Raw genomic sequence first — 15699 nt, 5'->3', positions numbered from 1 at the left:
GAAGGAAAGGAGAGGGGAGGGGAGGAGAGGGGAGGAGAGGGGAGGAGAGGGGAGGAGAGGGGAGGAGAGGAGAGGGGAGGGGAGGGGAGGGGAGGGGAGGAGAGGATGTCCAGTTGGGGATGTACAAGTCCCCAGTGGGCTCAAGACTCACAGCTCATCTCTCTTCTTTAAAAATCAGTTGATTGGAGGCTCTTACAGCTCCTATAACAATCCATACATCAATTGTATCAAGCATATTTGTACACAGGCTGCCATCATCATTTTCTAAACATTTCCTTTCGACTTGAGCCCTGGGTGTCAGCTCCTCTTTTTTTCCCCTCCCAAATCCCTTTCTTTTTGTGTTGAACCAAAGACCTGTCAACAGAGTCTGAATCATGTGACTGTCATGATGGTGGCCCGGAATCTCTGAGTCCGGCAAAGGGTAGAGTCAGGAAGCAGAGGCAAGGTAGGTTTGTGTAGAACACACACATGACCATGGACCTCCCCAGGCAGGCTCACTCCAGTTACTGCTCCAGCCAGGACCACTATTTCCAAGAAAGGCTAATGCGAACAGACCTTGAGCTTCCCAGGTTAATTGGCAGGGATATTTGGGAACTGTTTATAGCCACTTCTGATCCACTTAACCTAAGACCTACATCTCTCCCTCAACTCCACCTTCTATCAAATACAAAGTGGGTCATAAAAGATCACAAAGGTAGCAGCGTCCAGAATGGGCTTTTCTGGAAGCAGGCATCAAAGGCCTGCTAACGAAGCTCATCACCAGGCTGGCTGGAACTAAATAGGTCAAGTTTACCTGGTCCCCTCAGAACCGCTTTCTGTTTATCTTTCTCTCAACCCTACCTGGGTTGTCTATCATAACATAACAGTTCCTCATTTTTAATAGGGGGGGTGGCCCTGATTACATGTTGGGTTGCTAACAGCAAGGTCAGTAATTCAAAGCCACTACCTCCTCCATAGGAGAAAGAAGAGGCTTTGTACTCCCATAAAGAGTTCTAGTCTCAGAAGCCCACAGGGGCCATTCTCTCCTGTCCTTTAGGGTCACTGTGAGGCAGAGTGGACTCCATGGCAGTGAGAATGTAAAGGGCGCAGGACTAGGACTCTTAGACTAGGCGACATATGGCCCCAGGTGGTGTCTCAAGTGGGTCACTTAGCCTCTCTTTGCCTCACCTTCCCCATGGTAAAGTGGGACTGCTACTGACTGTAGCTGTCTACTGTCCTGACGACTACTGTCCTGCTCCGTCCCCCCCCCCCCCGACTGACTTCATGAACGTATCAAATTAGTGCCAAAGTCTTGCAGGGTGGCCGTAGCAACGGGGATGGCTTGAAAGAACAGGAACTTCTCGGCTATCAGTGTTGAAGGCTTAGAAGTCCCAATTTAGGGCACTGACAGGTCCATGCACTTTTTGTCCATCCTAGGGGAAGACACCTGCTTGTCTCTCCCAACCTTCAGTAGCCCCAGGCCTTCCTGACCTGCTAGACGCATCTTCCCTCTGTATGTCTCTGTCTCTTCTATGAAGAAGTCGCTCAGATTGAACAAGAACCCACTCTACTCCAGCATGACCTCAGGTCAGCTAGCACCTTCAAAGGCCCTACTTCCACGCCAGTGGCCAGGTCTTCTGGACACTGCTCAACCCCTGACAGACAGTGCATGGAAAGGCAGGGTGCCAGTTGTGAAGATGTGTGTGCTTGAGCCAGACCTTGTCCCTTTCAGAGCACTGCCAGAATGGAGGCACCTGGGAGGACAGCCAGTGCAAGTGTGTCTTGCCCTTCTATGGGACCAGGTGTGATCTGGTGCGCGACAGCATCGAGATAGGTGAGCTGAACCTGCAGGGTGGTCCCCTCCACTCTCGGGGCCTAGCCCCACCCTGGGAAAGTGCTCCTTACTCAGCTTAGAGCCGAGGGATGCACAGGATGACCATGGGCAATTTTGCTTAGTAGCCAGAAATCCACCCATCGACAAACAAACACATATTGAAGGGCACCCTTGCTGGAGGCGGATTTTTACGGATGGGTACGCTGTGCTACTACAGAGTGTGGGCCTTACAAGGCATTCTGTCATCAAATGTAAGGCCCCCAAATCTCCTTTGTTTAATTCCAAAGCCCTAGGGAGCATAGTGCTCCACTCTCCCTTCAGGGGAATTTGGGTGAGAACAATTGGAAGCCCTGGAGCTGAAGATCAAGGCAGAGGTTACGGATAGCGCCTGCCTTCTGTCACCTGGGCTGGGTGGAGTTGCTGGGACCGTGGGTCTCTTTGGATACGGACTCAGAAGTGACATTGCACCCAGTGCTGCCAACCTACTCCCTCCCAGGGCCTGCGCCAGCGTCGATCTCTGCCCAAGTAGAGCTCTCCGTCAAAGTGACTAGCCAGGAATTCACCGAGGACCTCAATAATCGAGCGTCTCCTCAATTCCGGAAGTTCAATGAGACATTCACCAAGCAGGTGAGGACAGGCCCTGTGGCCACCCTGTCCCCAGGGAGGAGTCTTTTGAGCGTAAGAGAAGCATCCATGGGTCCTTCTCTGAGAGTTGTGTATGAGTTTCTCAGCTCACCCATATCCTCAGCACTTGCCAGGGCACGGGGGGGGCGTGGATGGGGGTAAGCCAAAGTAAAGGGCCACTGGGGGCTGCCAAGGTCCCAGGGCTCGGGCTGATATCTGAATAGCAACCATTCCACCCACACCGTGTCCCACTGCAGGGGGGCTACAGAAAAGGGGGATGCATCCTCTGCCCACCCCACCCTCCGAGTCTCTAGAAAGTACTGGGTGGGTCCCAGATGGCAGCTGTGTAATGACGTAGTGGCCCCCTTGCCTTTTAGATGAACATTGCTTACTCTGGAATCCCTGAATATGTGGGTGTCAACATCACAGGTCTAAGGTGAGTCTCTGGGACTCCTGGGGGGAGGGGTTTTCTAGTCATAAAGGTCATGACCCAGACAACTGTTCAGGTTCTTCTGATGATACCCTCCAACAAGGATCACTTTGCATTTTCCCACTGAAGGTTCATAACTACCCAGTGAGATCGAGCTATAGGATTGTGCTCACCATGCAGATGGAGAAAGAGAGGCTTAGAGAGATGGAGCGAATTACTTAAGGAGACGATTACAGCATGGTAGCGTTCTGGTTTCCTAGAGTGGATATATATATACGTCTCACCAAGTGGATTGCAAACTGGGGGTGGGGGTGGGGAGATGAGGTTTCTCCTCCCATAAAGAATTCCAGTCTCAGAAACTCCCAGGGGGCAGTTCCACGCGTCCTGTAGGGTCGCCATGAGTCAGAAGGAACAGGATGGCAGTGACGTTTTATGAGTAGCACCCCCAAATCTGCTTTTTCTATGATGGGACTTCAAAAAAAAAAAAGGAATGGAAAGACCATGAAAGTGTTCACAAACCTGTTGAAGCCCCCTTGCCTTTTAAGCTCTGACTAAAGCATGGAGGAGGCAAAGGCAGAGGCAAGGGTGGGGTCTGGCTTCGGTGTGTAGGGCTTTTCTGGACTGTGAAGCCAAAGGAGGCTGGACCAGTTACTAGGCTGCAAATGATGCTCAGGCCCGCAGAACAAAGGGGTTTGCTTTCTCAATACAGTCTTCACCCCAGGGCATTTGTTGGGTGGCTTTTAGGAAACAGAGCAGCTGGACTATTCTAACTAGGGAGTTGACATCAGGAAAGAGAAACTGGAGGGAAAAAACAAGGCACTTTGAGAATGCCCCAACTCCCTAAACAAAGATCCTTTGAGCCAAGAGAGACTGGTGACGGCCATTTTAATCTTGTGAGGATCAGAGGCAAAAACATGTGCGATTGGAAAAAAGGCAAACTGGCAACTTTAAAAGGGTCGCCTGCAGTGTTCAGGATTGTCAGACAGGCTGGTGCAGCCCACCTCTGGTCGCAGGCGAAGAGAACCTCACCAAACCTTGGGTACCACTTCTTGCTCCGCCCCTTAGAAATACCTTGGCAACAGCTGCCGCAGCTCCTGTTTTGATAGGTCGGTTACACCTCTCTCCCATGGATCCAACTCTCTCCCCATCTTCATGCTAAGATTCACATCTCGGACTGTCCAGAGCCTAACCTTTGTAGGTCAGACCTCCTGACTGCCATCATTTGAATGTTTCTCCCTGGCCCTGCCTTCCCTTTTCCCTTGAGAGCAGAGAGGGGAAAGGGTGGGGAGCTGAGCACCCCAAGAGCTCTCCTTTTGTCATCTCAGGAGTGGCAGTGTGGTGGTGGACCATGAAGTCCTCCTGAGAGCCAACTTCACCCCAGACTACAAAGCAATGTTGGAGACAGTCGCCAACAAAGTGGAAGAAAAAATCATGAACATAACCAAAATGCAAATTGGCAATAACATTACCTGCTCAGGTAAGGACCTGGATTCCTTGGGGCGGGGGTGGGTGGTGAGGTGGAGAAAAGGGATTCTCTGACTGAGGTCTCCGCTGAGTCCAGGGGAAGGAAGGAGAAAGAGAAGGGTCCTAGGATCAGTCCCGAGTCTCCTTGGGCAGATAGGCAGTGTGAGGGGAAGTTTTCAATGGAGGGGTCCAAAGCCAGCGATGCACACGTGCTCAGTCCAGGGGCCAATCTAAAGTGGACAGGGGCAGGGAGTTCCCGGGAACATCGGAACGAGTGTGACTTCTTCAGCACAGGGTGGCGATCTTGGTGAAAGGGGTGGAGAAGAAGGACAAAGGGGCAGATATCACCGTGGTGGGAGAGCTGCAGACACGGTGGGCACTCCCCCTCAGCGGGGACTGTGTTCTCCCCTTCCTGGCTCACACTCACCCCAGCCCCTGAGGATGCTAACTGAGCTCATTATAAAAGGTGTGATCTGGAGTCTGCGTGTGGTGATCACTTATCATTTAGCTGTACCTGTACAATGGGAGGGGCCAGACCACGAGGCCAGGGAGAAGGTGGGGGAGGAGGGGAGGAAGAGGAAACCGATCCCCATGATCAACACAGAACCACCCCCCAAACCCTCACCCCCAGGGGGACAAACAACAGCAACCACGGGGAAGGGAGACAGTGGTCGGGGTGAGTTGAAAATAATACTCGTTTATAATTCAAGGGGTCACAAGGATATTGGAGGGGGGCAAGATGACTGATACTAAAGGGCTCAACAGAAAGTCAGTGCTTAGAAAATAATGATGGCAACATATGTACAAATATGCCTGATACAATTGATGAATGGGTTGTTGTAAGAGCTGTAACCGCCTCCAATAAATTGATATTTTCATTAAATGAATAAATAAATGGTGTGATCTGTCCCCTCCTTCAGCCTTGCTGTGTTTCAACTATAACGACACCAAAGTGAAAAATCTCGAAATGACCCAATATGACCCTCTCGGTAAGTGACCCGAGGGGCTGCAGGAGAGGTGGGAAGCAGGGGTACAAGGTGAGTTTGGCTGGAGCGCCCCGCTTCTCATTCACGGCCCTCCCTCCCTGTCCCTCCAGCTGAATGCCGGGAGAAGGTTGGGAAAGACTTTGCTCAGCACTTCTTCTTGGAGTACCAGGGGAAGAAGCCCTACTGCATCTCAGCTTGCATGCCTGGCTTCAATGTCTCCCGGGACTGCCACTCTGGGAAGTGCCAGCTGGAACGCAGTGGTCCTCGGTGCTAGTAAGTGCCCACCCATCCCGCCCCCTCCTTCCCTCCCCTGAAGCTCCCACCACTCCAGACTCTGCCTAGAGGTCAAGGACATAGATGGGGTCCCAATCACTCTGGGACACACGCAGCTGCAGAGGAGGCAGGTGCGGCCAGCATCTCCACAGCCAGTCCAGGATGGGCCAAGGGTGGCTCCGGTCCTCAGCGGCCTTCCCAGGAGTTCTTGGGGTGACACGTCATGCTGAGCACCGGGACCCCTTCCCCAGGGAGCATAAGCAAGGGTCAGGCAGGCCTTGCTTCCAGGAAAAGAACAGCATTCCTGCTGGTGGAGTGGGGCGGGGGACGGGGAAGGGTTCTACAAGGATATGAGGAGGGGGGGCAGAAACCAGGTCGGAAGGCAGAGAAAGGCATGACCCACGGAGACTGAGCTACTTCGGGGAAGGGGTCCTGTCTCATGCAAAGGCCTGAGGAGTTGTTTTGGTTCTCAACCTGTGGGCCGTGACCCCTTTGGGAGGGGGGTGTCGAACGGCCCTTTCACAGGGGTCGCCCAATTCATCACAGTAGCAAAATGACAGGGATGAAAATAATTTTATGGTTGGGGGGTCACCACCACATGAGGAACTGAATGAAAGGGTCGCGGCAGGAGGAAGGTTGAGAGCCGCTGTTCTGGGGCGTCTTCTTGGCAGCAGGAGGAGGAAATGAACAGGTCTGGGCAAGGACATGAGTGGGTGGGCCAGGAGAGGTAGCGGGGGCTTTATAAGTGGCTCCTTTGGTCTGGATCTGCGATGAGGGACTGTTTATCCTGACAAAGAGAGAAGTTGAAAACAGGGAAAGGGTGACTAGCAGATCTGCAAGCCCCTGGAGTGCCGCCCAGAAGCTCCCCCCACCCCCCGCCCCGCCCCGAGTTGTTCTGGGGTTGCTACCAGAGACAAGCCCTAAAGGTTCAGTGCTGAACATTAGGCCTATTTAAGGCCCACCCTCCTGAAAGCTCTCCTTCACCCCTGCCTGTGCCCTCTGGGATCCTAACCCTGCATGCCGCATGCCTCTCCCTTTCCCCTGACCCCCAGAAGGCCTGGGGCTGAGAGGGTGGAGGCACTGGCTGTGGCATTAACTCAGGGGTGCTTCCTCTCTCCCCTGCCCCGCCCCCCAGCTGCCTGACTACGGACACTCACTGGTACAGAGGAGAGGCCTGTGACGTCGGCATTCAGAAGCGCCTGGTGTACGGGCTCGTGGGGGCAGCAGGAGTAGTGCTGCTGGTGGTCTTTGTTGTGATCTTGGTGTTCATGCTCCGCTCCAAGAGAGAGGTGCAAAGGTGAGTCCATGCGGCCTCCTCCTCTTTTCCCTCTGATTCCTCCTCCTCCTCCCCCTCCTCCTCCTCCTCCTCCGATTACTCTGCAATAATCCCAGCCTCAGAGTCAACCACGTGGGAAAGCAGAAGCAGAGCCCGTTCCCGGGCCTCTGTGGCCCTTCTTCAGTCATCACACACTCCCTCTGGTGTTTCTATCCATAGACAAAAGTCCAAAGTGTCTCACTTGTACAAGTGGCATGAAGAAAACAGTGAAGTCCCCGGGACCTTCCAAAACATCGGCTTTGACATCAATCAAGGTATGGGCACCCCCTCCCCCCAGGCCCCGGCATTCAAAATGGTTGAATGTGGGAGCGCTGGAGGTCTTGAAGGAACCAACAGGGAAGCATTCTTCATCTCCAAGACTTCTGAGTCCACTGTTGGTCCCTGAAAGCCCCTGGAAGGGCATCCTCATGGGCAGAACATTACTAAACTATTGGGAGGCACAGACTGCTTGATGACGTGACTGTGTGTCTGGGGACGCAGGTAAGTGCCCAGGAGTGGTCGGGTTCGTAAACAGGTGAGCTGTATCACAGTAAAGATTCACTTTAGATTGTTCCAGATTCAATTTGCATGTGAAAAGTTCTAGAAGTAGAGCCTTTACATTTGCGAGAAGGAGAAATGGGAAACAAGCAAGTTTCCAGAAATAGTTTAAATTCTAAAGAAGGGGGCAACTGGAATAAGCAAAGAATTCAGTCAATCCACCAAACGGCCAGGACGAACCAGAAAGTGGGAGGATAGACAGGAGTCCTAGATGGAGGTGGTTGGAAGTGATGCAGGTATATCTGTAATCACCATCAATGTAAATGGGGTAAGTAGGCCAGCAAAGAGTACATTAAAAAAATCGACTCACTGTGGGTGAGGAGCACATCTAAAAATAAATACACAGAAAAGGAGGAAAGGGAAATTTAGAAAAAGATATAGCCAAATCTTTGGTTGAGTAAAAAGGGTTTTGTACCCTTGTTAGAACAGGCGAGTAGACGTCAAAGCTGCAAGAATGGCTGTAGATAAGAGATTCTCCATACTTCTTGACAAATGGTTTACGCTGCCAGGAAGATAGGACGCATCTAATCCGTGTCCCTATTGATACGACTTCAAAGCACATCAACCAAAAATGGACAAAACCGTAAGGATCAACAGGGAGACCCACCAACATGGTAGACAAGTCTGATGCAGTTCTCTGAGTCAGTGATCAAGCAGACATGTAACTCAGCATCCAGGAGACGGGACGTTTGCACAGCGTGATTAACAGTCTCCACGTGATTGACATTTGTGGAGCGCTGAATCCAGCCATTGGCGCGGACACACACATCGGCGACAACGGTTTCTTTTACATGACCACGTGTAAGGGCATACGTCACTCAACATGCCTTAACATTTAAGTCAGACTGCTTTATCCGTTCCCAGGGCCAGCAAGTGAGAAACGAATAGCCAAACGGTTCTGAAAGAAAGGAAACCCAAAGTTTTCTGCCTCGGAATTGTTTTAAGAAAAGAACGACAAAAGAAACACAGGAGCAATAGCGGAAATGAAGAGAAGAAATGGGGGAAAAACAAAAAGAAAGCCGAAACACAGCAGAAAGGGTCAACGAGACCCTGTTGTGGCATTCTGGGAGGACGGGGGCGTAAACAAGCTCTCAGCTCATTCTCCCTCAACAAGAAACACACCGAGAAAACAGTGTCCGGTTCCGAAGGACTCTGCACTGGGGAGCAGAGGAAACCGCCAACAGGCACGACTCAACGAACCAGTGAGCCATAGACGGAGGGAAAGCACTTCTCCCTCTGTTCCGACCCCCACCTCCCCAACCAGCTGCCCTGACACAAAAGTCTCCTGCCTTCACAAAAAGAAAAGGACCCCTAGCTTCTGCTCTAAAATCAACGAGGCAGGCCTCTCTGGGGGTCAGCGTGCAAGCACGTCCTCTCTCCAGGTCATGCCCACGGCAAGCCTCCTGTGAACGGTTACAGTCAGCTGTGCGGTGGAGCCTGCTCCCCGAGGCGGTAGGCATTCTGCCAGCCTCCCCGAACACCCCCTAGCTCAAGTCTCTGGAACCAACGGGACCGAGCTCCCAGTCAGCTCTAGTCCGATGGCTCCCTCTTGCAGGTGGGACTGAGGACTGCTGGCCCAGGCTGCTCTGTGCTGAGAAGCAGGCATCGTCCACGGAGGCTACCCTCACAGCCAGCATACTTCAGGGGGTGCTCTGAGCACAAGGAGGCAGACCTCCTCTGAGGTCCATTTGGAGCTTGGCAGCCCCTCCTCCACGCAGATGCTGCCACCTGCTAGCCTGCTGTGAATTGCTCCCCAAAGGGTCCTGCAGTGGAGTCTCATTCCACAGTCTACACTCTCCCTACCTCCCCACAGACGCCATACCTGCAGCCTCTGAAATCCATGGGACAAACCTTCCTGTGGGCCAGTTAGATGACCAACTGCCAGCTGGCATTGAGCAATGCCGACTGATGCGTCCTTACGTGCCCTTGCATGTCAAGAAGCAGATATCTTGGGTAGAGATGGCACTTGCAGCCAACAACCTACAGGGAAGGCGGTGGGGGGGGTGGGGTGGAGGGAGCGTGGGGAGATGTGAGGATCTGAGCAGAGCGTGGCACTCCCTCCCTTACATGGAAATTGTTGATTGTGAGGCTGTTGCAAACTGTACTGGGGCCTTCTCCCACAGCTAGCTCTCTGTCTGCCTCCCTGGCCACCCCACAGCTCAGAACTCTGAAACCAACGAGACAGACTTCCATGGGCATCCGTTTGGGTCTGTCTGCTTCTTCTGATAGTTGGCACTGAATACAGCTGAGGGTCCTATATGGTAGGAAGCGGGCATCTTGGGAGGAGTCTACCCCCACAGGCAAGCTACTCAGGCGTGGACCCTGATCCCAATCAGGCAGACCCTCACCCCCCACCGTGGTGATTTATTTGGGACATGACTACCCATCCCCCAACTGGTAGATGTTGGCCGCTGGACTGATACAATACATACTCCGAATGTGGAGTCAGGGGATAGCTTGCCTGTGTGGACACGGATCCCCCAGGCACCACCGGACCACTGCAGCTCTAGAGCAAACAAAACATCTAGAGGCAGATCCTTCTGGAGTGTTTCATCCCCCCTCCTGAAACAGAGGAACCCCTGAATGTCAGCTCAGATTGAAACTGCCTCCACAGAGCAGCGAGGAGAAGGGATCCTGGGCAAAGCTGTAGGGCAGCATCCGAAGAGGATTCTGGGAGTGTGTCTTCTGACTCAAAACCTGACTGCAGAAACAGGAGGGAAGGGAGTGGCAGCGGAGAGAGGTCCCCGCCCCTAGTGGACAGTGATTAGAACACGGCTCCTCCCTGGCTGGTGCTCTTGAGTGGGTTTGGGAGAGGGGAAGTTGAAAGAGGAGACATGGATCTTTCAAATCCCAATTGAACTGCAGTAGGGGAAGAAGCTATCACAGAGAGGGGGAGAGGATGGCAAGTGACACCTAAGGCTCTGCCCACCGAAAGTTTATTGCCAAAAAAAAGAATGAAGCTGATACTGTAAGAACTTCCGTGCCCCAATCAAAAGAAAGAAAGGAAGGAAGGAAGAGGCACAAACAGCAGAGGAACAGCGGCCCCTCCAGATGGACGTGCTATGATGAAACAAATGAAATCACGTCTAAGGAAGACCAAGCAATCTTTAAAAATGAAGTTTGCTAAAAAAAATTAAATTTGCAATCCAAAGATGTTACGTGTAATTAAGTGAGGACCTACAATAAGAGATTACGCTGAAATGGAGCAATGGCTAAAATAAGAACCAAAGTAGAAGAACTTTACCAACAGAACCAAAGTAGAACTTTCATTGGGCAGAAGGGGAAAATTCTGTGGATCGGAGAAGAGAGCTAAAAGCATAGAGTCTGAAGAACAACAAGAAGGCTGAGCAGTCAGAGTTCAATGGGTTATGAGACAGAGGACAAACTCAGGATTCCAGAAGGGGGAGAGAGAGAGTGAGGAACAGAAAGAATATTTGCAGAAATAATGACAGAAAAGTTCCCCAGTCTAACAAAGAACATGACTGCAAGCCAAGAAGCTAAAAATCAAAACCACTCATTAAAAAAAACCTCACTGCCATGGAGTCCCTTCTGACTCGTAGTGACGCTCGAGGACAAAGTGGAACTGCTCCTGTGGGTTTCCAAGACTGTGACTCTTTATAGAAATAGAAAGCCTCGTCTTTCTTCCAAGAAGCGGCTGGTGGTTTTGAACAGCTGGCTTTTTGGTTAGCAACCCAATGAGTCATTTTTATGCCACGAGGGCTCCTCTACATGAAAACACATCATAGTTAGGCTTTCAAAAGTAAAGCTGGAGAATCCTGAGAGCCGCGAGAGAGAAGCAAACCATCACAGAGAAAGATGCTGGTGGAGTTAGCGCCCAGGTTCTCCTCAGAAACACCTGAGGACAGGAAGTAATGGAATTACGTATTAAAAAGGAAAGTAAAAGAAAAACAGTCAACCAAGAGTGTCATACCCAGGAAGACTGTCCTTCGAGATTGAGGGTGCAATAAAAGCACCTCCGAACAGAAACTGAGAGTTCAGATTCACCAGCCCAGCCCTACCAAACACCAATGGGAATTCTTTAGAGGAAAAAGACAGAAATTAATTTAAAGCTAAACCTTCAAAAGAAAAATCTCTAATAAAGGGAGCTACATGCACAGTAGAATGGCTAGTAATGAGAGCTTTGTGTTTGATAGTTCTCATTGTTTCGATCTTCAAGCGTTTTATACTAGATATATAAAAATGTATAACAACTATCAAATGAGCTATCCACACATAATTAGTGGGGGCAACAAGTAAGGGGGAGGAGGGGAATGGTGTGGATACAGAATGTGTGGTCTGTTTGTAAAGCAAGGTTCATCACAAGTTACCTTAGGCCATTAAGAGTTCTGCAGTGTCGCCGCTACTAAAATACATCTGTTTAAAACATGTGCAAAGGAAAGACGAAGGGAACCCAAAGAGACTCACTACAGTGAACCCACAAAACTCAACACAAGTCATACCAAAGAACAAGAAGGCTCAAAACACACACACACACACACACACACACACACACGGAAAAATAGCAGAAGCAATTCACTTCTTTTCAGTAATTGCCATGACTAGAAGTGGACTGAATGCTCCGAACAAAGGGCATATCGTGGCAGATTGAATTTTAAAGAACAACAAAAACTCCAACTATATTCTGTTTAAAAGAGACTCATTTTAAATCCAAGGGCATAAAGTGATTGCAAATGAAAGGTGGGGGGGGGAACCTCCATGCAAATAACAGCTAAAGGGGAGCTTTGGTGGTTTTTTGTTTTTTTGTTTTTGGTGGTTTCAAGATCACATAAATTAGACTTTTAGACAAAATCCAAAAGAAGGAATAAAGATGCCCATTATATAGTGATAAATTCAACTCAAATCTCACTGCCTTCAAGTCAATGCTAATTCAAAGTGTAAACTCCAAGTTTACAGGCTTAGAAAGCCTGTCTTTCTCCCAAGGAACTGCTACTGGTTTTGAACGGCTGACCATTCGGATCACAGCCCAATGCACCACCAGGGCTCCATGTCTAGTGATGAAAGGTCAAATAATCAAGAAGATTTAACAATCACACACACACACACACACACACACACACAAGCACACACACATATTTATACCCAACATCAAGACATGTATCAGAAGAAATAAATATGCACATTATATATTATCAACGTGAAGGGAGAATTAGAGCCAAATTAGAGAATTAGAGCCAAACCCAAACCCAAACCCGCCATCATTGAGTTGAGTTCTGACTGACAGCGACGTTACAGGACAGAGGGCTTTTCAGGGTGGGTATAGGTACAGCGGCAGACTGCCAGTTTTCTTCCGAGGAGCAGCTGGTGGTTCAAATGGCTGAGCTTCTGGGGTTAGCAACCAAGCTCTTACTCACCACACCACCAAGGCTTCGCCAAGAACGCTGCTGCGGTTGGGCGCCATTGCGTCCGTCCCGATTCACGCCCAACAGAATGGAATCCTGCCAGTCCTGCGTCCTCCTCACTGTTGCCCCTCTGCCCGAGGCCCTGGTTGCAGTCACTGTGTCAGTAGCTCCCAAGAAACAGAGTCAAAGACGTGGGGGGAGGGAAGAGAGCGATGAGCACAGCGGCACTCAGAGAGAAGAGAAAGGGACAGCCCCCGGGAGCAGTTTGGGGACCAGCAGAGCTTTAGAAAGGAGCATGGAGGCAGAGCTGCGCTGGCCTTCAAGGATGGGGCCATGGCTGCCAGGCCACAGCTCCTCGGTTTCAGAGAGGGATCTTTGGATCTTCGCCAACTTAGTTCTGGAGCGTGAGGCTATGTTTCCGTGGGCTGGGACATGGGCCTGCCAACCGAAGCTGAAGGAGTGGGGCTGCCATGCCCAGGGGCAGACGAACAGGATCCTTCCGCGTCTGCTTGGTTCCTGGTATTCCTCTTTGCCGTCAACTTTCTCTGATCTTAATGTATCCACCCCGCGTTTTTTTGTACTAATATTGTATATGTCTCCATCCTTTTACTTACTAATTTTTGTCTTGACACTGAAAGTCATGTCTTGAAGGATGCCCAGAGTTGGGTCTTTCTGAAAAACCCAATCTGATCACCTCTACTTTCAAATATAAGACCATAGACCATTCACATTTAATGTGACCACTGAGGCATTCGGTCAAAATCGCTTCTCTTGCTACAATAAATCTACCATTTTGATATTTTTCTACTGGGCTGCCCTGCATTTTCTTCCTTGCCCCCTCTTTACCTTCTTCTTTTGGATTAATTGAAGGTGGGATTTTTTAAACATGTGCTTTTTCACAGTCCCATACAACCAATCACACCATTTACGAGGTCAGATCGATTAGAGAATCAGTTGTCTATCCAACAGATGTCCATTTCCCTAGGAAGTGTGGATGGGCATCCGCCTCCGGTGGGTGGGATTGGAAGGCAGAGAGGGGGGCTTGCCTTCCTAATCGCCTGCTTCGTCTTTCTCCCTCTAGAACAAGAGGATCCTATCAACCTGGACTCCATCTACAGTAGATTCCAGCCCTCCCTGAGCCACATCAATCCTGAAACAAAAGTAAGAAGGGTCCAGATATGATGCTCACTCCAAGACCCCCGTCCCCCGAAGTCCCTCTGTCTCCTACTCGTCTCCTCTTGGTCCTGTAGATGGGTGGAGTAGACTGGACTTGAAGCATTTTTGTTAAGAATGCATCATAGATATAATGCTACTGCACCACATCATGACGTCTGTAACATCTAAGATTGGTCACTTGGGTCAGCAGTGTCTATTCCTGCGACCACTTTCATATTATTTCAACTGAATGCCTACAGGGATTGGCTTCAGGCCTTTCACTTCCTATGAAGAGTTTTGTGGCAAAGGTAAAATTCTTAGCCGTTTTCTCTTGAGGCCTACCAGACTGCGACAAGATCCCTGGTTAGGTAGCGGGTTGTGAATTGGGCCACTAATTGCAAGGTCATCCATCCTCAACCACCATCTGCTCTCGTGGGAAAGACGAAGCTTTCTACTCCCATAAAGATTTACAGTCTTGGGAACCCCAGGGGTGGTTCCCTTCAATCTTCTGAGTTGGCATCGACGCAGTGGCAGGGAGAGACCTGGCCAGAAGGGGGACAATGGGTTGGTTAGTGTGGGACTCCAGGTAACAGGACAAAATTCAAATTGACCACTTCCCCAGTCAGTCCCAAGCCTTCCCTACTCCCAAATCTCAGGCTCATCGTGGTCCAAATCCTCACCTGGCTCTCTCCTTGCAGATCCAAACTCAGAGGCCCCATGTAGTGATGACATCTATGTGAGGTCTAGGCGGTGTCTCGTGGATCCGCGGAGCCTGGGAAGGAAGGAGTGAAGAGCTACGTGCCTCTGATAAACCTGGTGTCTGCGGGCTGGGGTCGCCCTGCAGGAACTCACAGCCACACCACCCCTCTCCCACGGGCCTGCTCCTGTATTTGGTGATACAAAATCCTTAGCCATGCTTATTATCAATTTTATCACAGAATAATAGGCGGTGCCTATAGTTGCAAAATACTCAAATGTCACATTTCTTAGATCAAACAGATACTAAGAACATTGCCCTGCAAAATCGGTGTTAAATGGGCAGCACCATTGCTAACTGAGTTGAAGCAAGTACTATTGCTTCTCCTTCTGGCCCTTCAACTACAACTTCATTCAAAAAAGAGATACTGATGCAGGTTCACAGCGGCCACGTATGATAACATTGTAACGAACACACCTGAACATCTGACAAAAATCAGCAGCCCAAGCACACTGGCCGCAACAGAAACGCAGACAAAACCACTGGGTGTCGAAGTCTCCTCGTAACTGGGTGCCAGTGGCAGCGCCAACAGGAGTTTGTGAGCAGGTTCAGAAACCAAGGGAGCACAGCGTGTGAGCCTCCTACTTACACGGATATGTGTCCGTTGGGCTTGCGAAAATGTATCTGCTGTTATAATGAAACTACAGGGCTATTCTAATAAAATGAATAAATTTCTCGCAACCACTGCACAAAGATCTTGTAGATGGTCATTATGGGGTTACTCCCTCAAGCAGTGTCGCCAGAGCACCTCCCCAGTGAGACCACTGACCTGCGGGGGCGTTGTTTCCTCCTTGGGAGGGCTCAAGAGGAAGCGGATGAGCAAGGACCCTGCGCTTACCAGGAGGAGGGACCACGGCAGCAGCCTGCGGTGGGTTGGCCGTTGTCCAGAGGTCTTCTTCACCCAAGTTCCGTTTCAGCACCACGGACAGCGTGCCAACCTATTCAGAGTAGTCCTCCCCCAGCA

The 15699-nt window shown here is 50.5% G+C and overlaps 1 protein-coding gene across 1 annotated transcript; it reads left to right on the top strand.

Annotated features, from left to right (window-relative positions):
* The first annotated feature begins 1556 nt into the window (after positions 1-1556).
* On the top strand, positions 1557-14097 carry MUC17 (mucin 17, cell surface associated). The gene is made up of 11 exons (XM_075528166.1): positions 1557-1566; positions 1712-1813; positions 2310-2440; positions 2815-2873; positions 4193-4344; positions 5252-5320; positions 5428-5590; positions 6726-6887; positions 7086-7180; positions 13905-13984; positions 14074-14097. The coding sequence occupies exons 1-11, from the start codon at positions 1557-1559 to the stop codon at positions 14095-14097; spliced, it is 1047 nt and encodes a 348-aa protein (XP_075384281.1).
* The last annotated feature ends 1602 nt before the right edge of the window (positions 14098-15699 follow it).

This window comes from Tenrec ecaudatus, chromosome 12, assembly GCF_050624435.1.
Source record: "Tenrec ecaudatus isolate mTenEca1 chromosome 12, mTenEca1.hap1, whole genome shotgun sequence".
Taxonomy (NCBI): Eukaryota; Metazoa; Chordata; class Mammalia; order Afrosoricida; family Tenrecidae; genus Tenrec; species Tenrec ecaudatus.
This window is presented reverse-complemented; position numbering and strand designations above follow the sequence as displayed.

What these genes read in the sequence shown, in the direction of transcription:
- MUC17 (XM_075528166.1), top strand. An exon ending in CGGCTTTGACATCAATCAAG is followed by an intron (nt 7,181 to 13,904) that starts GTATGGGCACCC and finishes TTCTCCCTCTAG; the next exon opens with AACAAGAGGATCCTATCAAC. An exon ending in ACATCAATCCTGAAACAAAA is followed by an intron (nt 13,985 to 14,073) that starts GTAAGAAGGGTC and finishes TTGGTCCTGTAG; the next exon opens with ATGGGTGGAGTAGACTGGAC.